The sequence below is a fragment of the Echinops telfairi genome, unplaced genomic scaffold, assembly GCF_000313985.2.
Source record: "Echinops telfairi isolate 266 unplaced genomic scaffold, ASM31398v2 ScPeMD7_7458;HRSCAF=8496, whole genome shotgun sequence".
NCBI classification, from domain to species: domain Eukaryota; kingdom Metazoa; phylum Chordata; class Mammalia; order Afrosoricida; family Tenrecidae; genus Echinops; species Echinops telfairi.
This window is the reverse complement of record NW_022111358.1, coordinates 10,878,816-10,892,001: the sequence shown is the minus strand read 5'-3', so window position 1 is coordinate 10,892,001 and position 13,186 is coordinate 10,878,816. Positions and strand designations below refer to the sequence as shown.

General features: G+C 39.5%; 1 protein-coding gene across 1 annotated transcript in view; it reads right to left on the bottom strand.

Moving 5' to 3' along the window:
* Positions 1-13,186, bottom strand: part of TAF15 (TATA-box binding protein associated factor 15) — a 32,611-nt gene continuing 19,425 nt past the window's right edge. The window contains exons 9-16 of the mRNA XM_030888071.2: positions 12,670-12,702; positions 11,342-11,451; positions 7,446-7,575; positions 3,123-3,215; positions 2,421-2,502; positions 2,215-2,303; positions 1,521-2,106; positions 1-331 (exon numbers count right to left, since the gene is read on the bottom strand). Coding sequence (XP_030743931.2) covers positions 292-331; positions 1,521-2,106; positions 2,215-2,303; positions 2,421-2,502; positions 3,123-3,215; positions 7,446-7,575; positions 11,342-11,451; positions 12,670-12,702 — 1,163 coding nt within the window. The 3' untranslated portion in view covers positions 1-291. The remainder of the gene's footprint in view (positions 332-1,520; positions 2,107-2,214; positions 2,304-2,420; positions 2,503-3,122; positions 3,216-7,445; positions 7,576-11,341; positions 11,452-12,669; positions 12,703-13,186) is intronic.

The window sequence follows — 13,186 nt, the reverse complement described above, 5'->3', positions numbered from 1 at the left end:
TCCACAAAAAACAAGCAGCCTTTATTGCAGTATTACAAAACACGTTCCATTTTGGCAATATTTTACAATGCACTCAGCTTTTTCAAGGAGTGGGAAGGAAAAGATTTAAAACTAAGAGGAAATTCCAATGGACATTTCTAAAAGAAAAACTGCCCCAACCCTCCCACCCAAATAAAAATCCAAATGTCACTTAATTTTACTACCCAAGAGGCCACGAGGAAAGCAGCAGGCAAAACTCTGGCAGTTTCACTACGAATCATGTCAGAGACAAAGGGACATTCAAAACAGTCATCAGTACGGTCGATTGCGCTGATCATTTCTGTAGTCGTTTCTAGGAATGAAAAATAAAGAGCCCAGCTAAATTCTACTTTTCCACCAAAGAAGCATTAGACCTTTCTTTGGGATGCCTGATGGTTGGCATCCACTAGACAATAAATTTCTGTAAGGGGAAGCCCATGCCTAACTGATCTGTTTTAAATTACTATCATTAACTCAACACTTTTCCACCTAGAATAAGAATGACAACCCACTGAGGTATTACAGAAAGTCAAAGGATGGTGGCCATTCTAACAGGATGAGCAAGAATACACTTGTGTGTGTAAATTCTGAATCTGCCACTATCTATGTAACCTGGGAAAGATTATTTAGCATGTATGAATCTATAATATGGGAAGTCCCATCTACCTCATGGAGTTAACAGGAATACTAGACTAAACGTATATACACATTATTTGCCACACAGTAAGTGTTCAATAGATGGTAGACTATTTAGTAATTAATAATAGCTAGCAATTATATAGTGCTAACTTCAGGCCAGCAAAACGGATAGCAATTTAACTTCCAAAGGTTTTCCTATTATTAGTGGCCTCATTTTTCAAATGAGAATACTGATGCTCTGATGGATTACGTAACTTGCCCAAAGTCACACAGCTATTACGTTATTACGGAGCCAGAGATGAAAAGTCTAGCTCTCAATGCCATGCTCTTAAGCATATGCGATACAAATTCTCACTGCCCTACAATGCATGCAATGTTTACTTTCATAACTGAAGTGCTTTTACATTTTTCGCTTTTATAGAAAAGTTGGTTCTTCAACCTTGTCTGCCTCTACGTCGTTCGTGTGCGCAACACACCCGTATCATCAGTGATTTTTATCTGGAAAGGTACTACTACACTCTCCAAAAACACCTATGGGATAGCACACGTCATTTAATAGAGAACCCCTATGAAAGATGTCTTCTTCCCTCATTTTGATTAATAATCTCTGATTTAAATAGTTTTATAAAGTTATTTCATCTCAAATATCTCTAGCTTTGAGGGAAAATCATACATACACAGACACTTAAATATAAATATTTACTAATAAGAATTTTCAAACAAAAGTTTGCTAACTTCTCCATCTTAACTAAGGCCAATGGGATTCAAGTTCCAAAGAGTAAGACAGAAATAACCATGACAAATAGGGCACAGACCCTAAAATCTAAGAGCAGTAAGATAAAAAATTACCAAATTAGCCTCACCTTCCTCCCATTTTGCCTCCGTAGCCTCCTCGGTCTCCTCCATAGCCCCCACCTCGGTCTCCTCCATAGCCTCCACTTCGGTCTCCACCATAGCCACCACCACCGCGGTCTCCTCCGTAGCCCCCCCCACTGCGGTCTCCACCATAGCCGCCTCGGTCTCCACCATAGCCGCCTCCTCTGTCTCCTCCATAGCCGCCTCCTCTGTCTCCACCATAACCGCCTCCTCTGTCTCCACCATAGCCGCCTCGGTCTCCTCCATAGCCGCCTCGGTCTCCTCCATAGCCGCCACCTCTGTCTCCGCCATAACCACCTCCGCCTCGATGGTCTCCACCATAACCGCCTCCTCTGTCCCCGCCATAGCCTCCTCGGTCTCCTCCATAGCCTCCACCTCTGTCCCCACCATAACCACCACCTCTGTCCCCACCATAGCCTCCCCCACTTCTGTCCCCACCATAGCCACCCCCACTTCTATCTCCTCCGTAGCCACCACCACCACTTCTGTCTCCGCCATAGCCGCCTCGGTCTCCACCTCTGCCCCCGCGACCTCTGTAGCCCCGCTCTCCACCATAGCCTCTCCCCCGGAAATCTGCAAAGGAGAAATGCAAATCGATGAGCATCGCAAAACATTGCAAAACCTCCTGAGTGCAGTCAGCAGACCAGCACCAGGTGGATACTGTTCAGAGAGCTAACCCACCTCCTCCGGAGGGGCGAGCGTCCTCTGGCCTGGGCTCATTGCACTGATTGCAGGAATTCCTTCGAGCAAAGTTCATATTTCCACAAGACCTAAGAAAGAAAAGAAAAAGAATGCTCTTAGAGTTTGCAACAGATGCAGAACCCAGTCTTTCACCCCTCCAAGCCCAATCCCCACCCTGCTCCTACCAAAGTCAGTGGTATGCTTACGGATTAGGGCAAACCCAGTCCCCACTTTTAGGGTCTCCTCCTCTTCCTTGAAAGCCTCCACGACCTCTATATCCTCCACGGCCTTGGGAAGGGTAGGGAAAGTGGAAAAAGTGGGAATATCAGCAGCAGATATGAAAGCAGAGGAAAAGCTCAAATGAAAAAAGTACCAAACAATAATTGGGAAGCTCCTAAAAACCCTTTGTGGTGAAAGTTTGTAATTCTTTGATAGGAGGCTTTACTTAGTAAATGGAAGAAAAGGTGCCCGTTTAAAGTACAAATAATGCACTTTAAAAACAAAAGTTCATTCTATCTACTCAGTGTGTGAATATATGATAACTGTTAAATGAGAAGATATATCCCAAATTGGAGGAACTAGAAACAAAAAAATAAACAAGATAGCAGTAACTGATTAGGGCATTTACAAGCTGGTCAGACTAATGCAGGAAAGTAGGTATCATTTAAACAATGGCCTCCTGATTTCCAGGTGAACAACAAACTGTTCATATGTAGCTTTCCAAATAAACTTCTGGAACCATTTTCCAATACTTTCTCATATACCTGATCTACTATTCAGTACCCACCAACATCTGACAATAGAAGACTTAAAAAGACCTAGAGAGAACAGGGGATAGGACAGAATTGCACACAAGCAAGTGCAGGACATGCACTCAAACTGAAGCAGCCCTGTGACAAACGTCTCACCTCGCCGTCCGCCTCCACTTCCTCCACCTCTCATGAACTCAGGTCTCCTGGTGGCAAAGGATACTTTAATGATATTGCCATGGAATTCTTTTCCTAAGAAAAAATAAATGATTTTGAAGAAATGTTGCTGAAGTTCCTACTCCACACCCCTTCATCCCAATAAGACTGTAACCATATTGGAAATTTTAAGTTTCAAAGAAATAAGGCATACTGACATGTCCTCAAAGAAATGCGAAACACGCTGGTGCTCAAAGAGTCAAAGTAACAGTGTCAAACATGGCCTCTATCAAATAAAGCAGGTAGTTCCCTGGAAAAGTCACTTCTGCCTAGACTTATGTATTTTCTTCAACATGAAAGCTAAGGATATTGCGTGTACTATGTTATCACTTATTTTTCAAAGACAGCATGCGTACAGCTTCCATTATCTTTTAATTCCACTTTTCTACAACTTCATTTATTTACTTATTTTTCATAAGGGAGAGCAAGAATAGTTGAGGACTAGGCAAGGAAGACTGGCCCACATCCATCAAAATTTGCTTCCTTCCACAGTCCTTTTTGAAGTCCTTTTGCATATTAATGTTTGTATAAGGCCTGCCACCACACTTACTTCTGAGGGGAACTGAAATCCTTGACAGTCAAAGGCAGAAAGAACCCGTAAGTAAAGTTAAGAAGGGAGAGTAAGGAAAACTACGTGAACAGAAAAAAGTCAAGGTGGAAATGGGGAGTGTGTTGGCACATTGCTAGGATTACAACCAATGTCACAGAATATCTGTATAAGTGATTGAAAGGGAGACAAATTTGCTCCACAAAATTTCACCTAAACCACAACAAAGCTTCTTTTTCTCTCCAAAGGTGGAAAGGAAACTCATTCATTTTATATCCTTCATACCATTTCAATTGTTTATCAAGCAAGTATCTGAAATATGTATATAATTAAATACATGCAGATATATATACCCTGATATTAACAAAAGGAATTATTTCCACTTTATTAAACAAGAGAATTGACATACTAGTATAAGGAAAAGGTGCACAAGTATTTGTAAAATAACTACAAATCCAGGAGCATTAGCTCCTAACCAAAACCCTAAATGCCTTTGGCTGGCAACATCTCATGATGCAGATGGAATGACAAGCACTTTGACATAGGAAACAACTCAAGGATAAACAACAACAGAAACAAACTTGCCCCCACTGTGCCAATGGTCACAGTGACCCTATAGGACAGGGTAGAATTGCCCCTGTAAGTTTCCAAGACTACCACTCTTCACGGGAGCACAGAGCTCTTCTTTCTCCCAGACTCATGGGTGAGTACCCTAAAAACTGTAAGAGCTGGGAATAACTATGAAGTTTAAGAGGCTCATTTATTTATAACCTGTGGGCAAACGCCACACTTTTTTTTTAACTTCTTACTGTGGTTTGGATGAGAATTTGTGCAAATTAGTTTTCCATTCAACGATTTATACTCATCTTATTTCATGACAGTAGTTACAATCCCCATAATGTAACAGCACACTTCCCACTTCCTCCCTGTGTTCCCCATTTCCACTCAGCGTTCTTTCCTGCCTTCTGAGTTTGCACCTCACATGGCTTAGTGATCTAAACAGTCCGCACCTCCCTGGGGTAACTGTTCACTTTATAACCTTGTTTACTGTTCGGCTAAAAGTTGACCCCACAGTAGGGTTCAATTCCAGGCTTGAAAGATGTCTAATGGCTAGTCCTGGAGACACAATAATGTAACATTCTATGAGCAAAAGGAGTATTTCACGATTCACAAAAACGATGACAGAAACAGAAAAGTACACCTCAGTCTTCAAGAGCAAGGTGAGGGGGTTTAATCTTAGTACAAAAAAGTAAACAAAACAGGGGAGGAAGATAGGGCATCACTACCCATCTCTGAAGAAGTAAACAACTGTTAATTGTTTTAGGAAGATACATGCACAATAATCTTCTACATGAAAGAAACCACAAACCCTGTCAATCCAGCAGTTATTTACTTTAGGGACAGCGGAGCTACACAGCCTGAGTTCCGAATCAGACTGCTATTTACAATCTTGGAAACTTTTCTATGCCTGTTTCATCATCAGTAAAATGAGGATCAATAGGGCACACAACTCGGGGTTACTGTCAAGACTGAGTTAGCATCTCTAACACTTAGAAACCTGCCTAGCCTATATGCTGTAATATAGTGTTAGTTATTATGAAATTAGAGTATAAAAATATTTTTAGGGCATAACAAAAATGACATGTAATAGCATTGGAATTGCCTGCATTAAAGTGTTTAGTGAAAAAAGCACAAAATCATAGCAAAGAGTACCAAAAATGGACTGGGGCTAGGTGTGGCACCACATCTGACTGGAAAACACTCCTAAAGGCCAACAAACACACCTTGAACTATTTACAGGCTTTTCTCTTTTTTTGTCATTGGTTTTTTGTTGTTGTTTTCTTTTGTTGCTTTGTTTTGCTCTGCCTTATTTTTGTGCATATTATTATCTCTACAGGTCTATCTAAATAAGATAGGCCGGATAAACAATCTGGAGGAGAAAACAACGGGACTGAACGTTCAGAGGGGAAATGGGAGAGAGGGAGGTGAGGGAAAGGAAGTGGTGTTAATAACCCCAGGGAGAGGGAACAGCAAATGATCCAAAATCAGTAGCCGGGAGGGTTTAAGAGGCCTGGTAGGACTTGATCAAGGGCAATGTAACCAAGAGGAAAGGAATTACTGAAACCCAAATGAAGGCCAAGCATGATAGTGGGACAAGAGTAAAGTAAAAGGAAATAGAGGAAAGAACTAGGAGGCAAAGGGCATTTATAGAGGTTTAAATATATATGATGATGGGGAAGTAGATGTATGTACATATATTTGTAGGTTTAGTATTAAAGTAACAGATGGACATTGAGTCTCCACTCAAGTACTCCCTCAATGTAAGGACACTTTGTTGTATGAAACTGACATTCCATGATGCTCACCTTCCCGACAAAATTGCTGAAGACAAAGCGGGTGCATAAGCAAATGTGAAGAAACTTGATGGTGCCCGGCTATCAAAAGCTATAGCTTCTGGGGTCTTAAAGGCCTGAAGGTAAACAAGCAGCCACCATCTAGCTCAAAAGCAACAAAACCCACATGGAAGAAGCACACCAGCCTGTGTGATCACAAGGTGTTGAAGGGATCAGGTATCAGGCAAAATCCAAAAAAAAACTATCATTGTGAATGAGGGGGAGTGCAGAGTGGGGACCAAAAGTCCATCTGTAGGCAACTGGACATCCCCTTACAGAAGGGTTGCAGTCAGGAGACGACGAGCCAGTCAGGGTGCAGGGTAGCAACAATGAAACACACAACTTTCCTCTAGTGCTTAAATATTTCCTTCCCGCCACTATCATGATCTCAATTCTACTTTACAAATCTGGCTAGACCAGAGCATGTGCACTGGTACAGATAGGAAATGGAAACACAGGGAATCCAGGACAGACAAACCTCTCAGGACCAGTGGTGAGAGTGGCAATACCGAGAGGGTGGCGTAGAATGGGAGAACTGATTAAAGGATCTACATATAAGCCCCTCCCTGGGGGACGGACAACAGAAAAGTGGGTGAAGGGAGACGTTAGACTGTGTATGGAAAAACAAAATAATTTATAAATTATGAAGGGTTCATGGGTGGCGGGGAGGGGGAAAATGAGGAGCTGATACCAAGGACTCAAGTAGAAAGCAAATGTTTTGAGAACGATGATGGCAACAAATGTACAAATGTGCTTGACACAATGGATGTATGTATGGATTGTGATGAGCTGTACGAACCCCCAATAAAATGATTAAAAAAAGAAAAAAGCACAAAACAAAATTGTGTTTATAAAGTATAAACCATATTAAAAATACATTTTAAAGGCTGGCGGAAAAGTTAATGAAATATTATCAGTGGCTATCTCGAGTAGAGGACTTATGGATACTTTACCCCTTTCTTCAACTTAAGTCTTATTTCTTCTAAGAATGCATTAACTTCATATTTGAAAAAAATTCTTCTACATCTTAAAAGACTAGAATCAAACATGCCAATCCTCGACACCTATGTTGAGATCCTCATACAACAGATATATTGGGGAGGGGGGGTGTTCTAGGGTTCAAATAATTGCTAATGGTACACAAAAACTTAGGCCTAAAAAGACAAAATAGAAAAAATAAAGAAAAGAAAAACTTAGGCCTGTACATATAGCAGAATTACGGCAGAGTAACTTGAAGAAGCACTGGAGTCCAGAACATACTCTGACCCCAACACTCGAGAACTTATTAAGTGAACTGTATCTTGAAGACTACACGATAAGGCCTACCGTCAAACCAGTCAATGGCTGCCTTCGCTGAAGGAGGGTCATCAAATGACACCGTGGCCTCCCCTTTTGGCTTCCCTGTGTCCTTGTCTGTGTAAAGATTTATCATTGGTTTGCCAGTCTTCTTGTTTGTCTGAGGAAAAAACAAGTTGGTGTCAGACAGCATTGTACAGGTGTATGATTATATACCATTCAGATAACTTGTAATAAAAATATTATGCCCCTAATATAAAAATAATCTATAGGGGCTGACAAGGAAAATTCCCCAAGCTATATAAAGTGAAAGCCCCAGCTATAAAGATAATACATAGTGACTGTCTTACCTGTGTACCATTTAAACACACACACACACACACACACACACACACACACACACGATTTTTTTTAAATACTTTTAAAAAAATGCTTCATATAACCATCTATCCTGTAAACGACATCATTACTAATAAGCAAACCAACAAGTAACCACTAAAGAGACACTGGAATTTGGCTGGGATGGGAGTAGAAGACAAGGGAGAATTTTTACTAAAAGAACTGTGTGAACTTTTATATTATTTCTTATGTAATTGATATTTTAAGACATTATAACTCAAGAAAGAAAAATAATAAATAGCACAGACACCGAAACAAGGAAAATTGCAATCTGATTTGACAACTCCTACAATCTACTAATCCTGCTCTGATACTTTCTAAGGAAGAGCTGAAAATGTATACATATCTGAGACTAATCGTGTACAAGACAGTGTTATTGTGAGGTGCCATCAAACTGGTTCCAATTGAGAGCAACTGAGTACAACAGAAGAGAGCACTGCCCAGTCCTGTGCCAACCTCACAATCACCATTATGTCTGAGCCTATTGTTGTAGCCACCGTCCATCCATGTCCTTGTCCTTGACACTATTTATCTTTTTCACTGACCTACTTTACCAACCTCGCTGTCCTTTCCCAGGGACTAACATCCTGACTAACATCCAATTCCAGGTTTGTTAAGACAGTCTCGATTTGCTTGCTTCTAAGAGGGATTCTGGCTGTACTTCTACCAAGACAAATTTTTATGTTCTTCTAGCACTTCCAGTAATTTGAACATTCTTCACCTACACTCCCAATTTAAATGAATGGATTGATTCTTCTGTGGTCTTCGTCTTTTCTGTATATGAAACTCATGCTACATAATCTAGATTCATGGTTCCTTGGGGATATGGCAGGGAAACTTGAGGGTTAATAATAATGAGTATAAGAATAAAGAAAATCTTTTAAAATTGACCGTGGTGATGCTTGTACAGCTCTTCTTGATATGACTGAACTAATTAATTGTATGTTTCCAAAATACACAAAGAGACGGCAAACTCCCCAAATTCAGTCTACGAAGCCAAAATTGATGTGCATATGTGAATTATATGTCAATAAAACTGTGGGGGGTGTGGGCACACATTTGATGGTGAACAAAAAAATATTGCTACCCCAACAGAAAAACTACCACGGTTTAAGTCAGGTGTACCTTAGTCTTCAAAGTGACATCATTACGACTCAATACTTTAATGAGATCTTGTACAACATACCGGCCCAATACAGTACCTTGTTTGATTTCTTGATGGATGTTCACATAAGAACTGACTGTTGACGCAGTAAAATGAAATCATTGACAACTTCAATCTTTTCTCCATTTATTACGATATTATCTATTGGTCCAGGTGTGAGGAACTGTTTTCTTTACATTGACTTACAATTCATATTAAAGGCTGTAGTCCTTGATCTGCATCAGCAAGTGCTTCAATACTGTTATCACTTTCAACAAGCCAAGGTTGGGTCATCTGCACAACACAGGTTGTTGATAAACCTTCCTCCAATCCTGATGACGTGTTCCTCATATAATCCAGTTTCTTAGATTATTTGCTCTGTATAGGTTGAATGACTATGGTGAACGGATAGAACCCTAACGCACTTTTCCTGATTTTTAAACTATGCAGTATTCCCTTGTTCCGCTCATAAAACTGCTTCTTGTTCCATGTACACATTCTGCATGTGCACAAGGTGTTCTAGACTTCCATTCTTTTAATATTCTCCATAGTTCTGATCGAGAATCAAATGCTTTTGCACAGTGGATAAAACACACGTAAACATTTTTCTATTATTCTGCTTTCAGCCAAGATCCATTTGACACCAGCAATGTTCCCTTGTTCCATCCATATCCTCTTCTGACTCTGGCTGAAATGAATGGCAGACCTCAAAGAGTCAGTGTACTGCTACAACCAGTGTTGAATGGTCATAAGCAAAAGTTTACTTGTTTGTGATATTTTTAATAACTTGTCATATTATCTTTGGAAGCGACAAATAGGGATCGTTCCAGTCATTGGCCAGGTAGGTGTGCTCTGTATTTCTTGGCATAGATGAGTGCTTCACTAGATGCTATAACACTTCGAGTGGTGTTCCATCAATACCTGGAGCCTTGGTTTTATGTTTGTTTTTGACAAATGTCATCAGTGCAGCTTGGGCTTCTTCCTTCAGTACCATCAGTGCTCAACAGTATGCTACGTGAAATGGTTGAATGTCAGTTTTTTTGCTACAATGGCCTGAATATATTTCTTCCATTGTTTTTTTTCTTCCATTGTCATTTAAAGCTTCCAGCATCATTCAATATTTAACCCATAGAATCCTTTATTTATTTATTTTTTCCTTCTTTTCTGTATTTTTTTTTTCTTTTTTAACATTTTATTAGGGGCTCATACAACTGTTATCCCAATCCATACACACATCAATTGTGTAAAGCGCATTTGTACATCGTTTCTCAAAACATTTTCTCTCCATTTAAACCCCCGACATTAGGTCCTCATTTTTCCCCTCCCTCCCCGCTCCCCCCTCCCTCATGAGCCCTTGATAGTTTATAAATGGGTATTTTGTCATATTTTGCCCTGTCCGACGTCTCCCTTCATTCACTTTTCGGTTGTCTGTCCCCCAGGGAGGAGGTCACACACAGTTCCATGTAATCGGTTCCCTCTTTCCTACCCATTCTCCCTTTACCCTCCCTGTTTTGCCACTCACACCACTGGTCCTATAGGGCTCATCCGTCCTGGATTCCCTGTATTTTCAGTTCCTATCTGTACCAGTGTACCTCCTCTGGTCTAGCCAGAATTGCAAGATCGAATTCGAGTCATGGTAGTGGGATCGGGGAGGAAACATTTAGGAACTAGAGGAAAGTTGTATTTCTCATCATTGTTACATCGCACCCTGACTGGCTCATCTCCTCCCCGATACCCCTCATAGAATCCTTTAATATTACAACCAAGGCCTGAATTTTGTCTGCTCTTTCACTATGAGATATGCTGAGCGGCTGAGTATATTATTTCTCTTTGCTTTCTAACACTAGGTCTTTGTACACTTCAATATAAAACTTTTGTTTTCTCAAGCTGCGTACTGGAATTTCCTACACAGCTCTTTGACTTCATCATTTCTTCCATTCGCATAAGTGACCCCCCCCAAAAAAACATTAGGAAATAAAACATGTATTATGCTAATATGTAGCATAGTGTAATTTTTAAATATCCCCACACACCCACCCACCAAAAAAGGTTTGTAGTAACAATCTGAGTTTATGCATATGGTTTGGCACAAATTACACTTATAACTTCATTTGCTTTTGCACAGTTCTAGCAGATGGGCAAAGACTATATTTAGGATCTAGGATGGAAAACTACAGTGTAAGAAGGCTATAGACAAGTAAGCAAAAGCACGGGGAAAGTTTGTTAGCAAATTAACACGGTCTATTGACATGGGTAACCATGTACATTAAGCAATTTTGAGACTAGTCTTCCATATTATAATACAGGCTTATTATGTAATCTACGTATTTTAACAAGAATATGACAATAATTATGAGCTTTTCCACAAAAGCCATACTCTTACCTTGATAATTCCTATTTGCTTAAAGAACTCCCCCACTTGATCAGTAGATACACCCTCCCCAAGTCCTTGCACAAAGATTGTGTTGTTATCTGAATTATCAGATTCTGAATCTAAAAGGAAAAAAGTTAGGGTTAATTTTACATATTCCTTGGTTTTACTACATCCTATTCCGTAATCAAGAACAATGATTCAGCGTATGATACTCAACTGTTTCCATAATCAAAAGGAATAGAAAACCAATATAAGAACCTTATAAAGACATGCAAAGTAGTCAACAATTATTTGGTAGTAAATCAGTTCTTACAGCTAAACTTTGGGTAAAGTGGATCCAGTCCACCACTGTGTGAAATACACAAACCAATGAAAGAGAGCTTATACATCTCACTCTTCAGATCAGATACAGGACCTAAGGCTCATGAAGAGATGAAGAGTTAGTATAAAATTAGTATTATTTTCTCTGGAGAGCTTTAATTCTCTATGGCTAATCAGTACTTTTAAGGCTCTCTAGCAAAAATTGCAAGTCTAATAATTTGGACTTTCAAGCAAGACAAGCAAAATTGCTGGTTTCTCGTTCATTGAAATAAGCTTTGTATATACCAGAGGGTAGGAGCACCTTGTACACACACCTTACCTTACACGCACACTTTTGGATTAGTACAACAAAGTAAGAAAGATGTATAAAAATTCAGTCCATCAAGGGATAATTCAGAAATTGCCATCCATATAGAATACTTTGGCATCTTAATAAAAACAAAAGTGCTGATTTCAATATATATTAAATTTTTTTGACTCATAAGATTTTTAACCTCTAAATCATATTAACTTTAAAAAGGCTCCTTGAGTAAATTTAAGGCCCTGGCTTCACATAAAAGTAAAAAGCCACATGAAATCAGTGACCTGTGCTGAGAATAAATATGTTCTCTGAGGTATGAACTCTGGCTTCTCTGACCCACTAAGAGACTACCAATCAGTGGAACACTTGCTCGACACAACTTTTCTAACAATAAAAATTCCTAACAATAAAAATACTCTCATTAAATCTGATGTGTTGCAATTAAATGATTAATGCTAATTAGCAGCAAAAAAATCAAGCATTTCTTCAAAAAGGAAAAGGTGGAATGGGAAAACACAAAGAGCAATTATCTCATGAATCCCCCTGAATTTTGATTGCTGGTGTCTGTAAAATGACGTTCCCTGGGTTCTGGCGCCACTGTCAAATTAACTCCTCCTGTGCGGATTCCACCAAACACACTTTTCCCTTCCAAAAAATGCAACCACAACTAACATTCTCTTAAGTGCAAAAGTCATAAAATTTCTATAAGCCTTACCAGCATCTGGTCTGGGACCATAATCCCTGTGACCTAGGGGAAAAAGAAAGGAGGAAATAAGCTATTTAAGGGCACTCATTTGAAAGCATTAGAAAAAAAGCAATAACAACCAAAGCATGAAAGTCAATACTTCCAAAATCCTTGAAGGTCAATCATCACAGATTTACAAAAAGTATATACTGTTTATTAAAAGCTTAAGAAATAAGATGAATTTCAACATTTCTTTAAACTTGTCCCAGACAGCACCCGCCACTCTGGCATTATGCTAGTAACACTTTAAGTTCTGTTTGTGAAGGCTGTTTGGAAAACCCTACTAATTTACGAACACCATGTCAACCACCTTTATACAAAAACATTGTGTCAAAATCCAGTGAAGGTCTCATTGGTCACCACAGACTCTTTCATGCAAATTCACGGTTTCAGAAACCCATTGGACTGTTTTAAGAGATCGACTTTGCCTTTTTAATGTTTACTTTGATAAATATGTATATATATTTAATTTTTAAAAGCACACAAC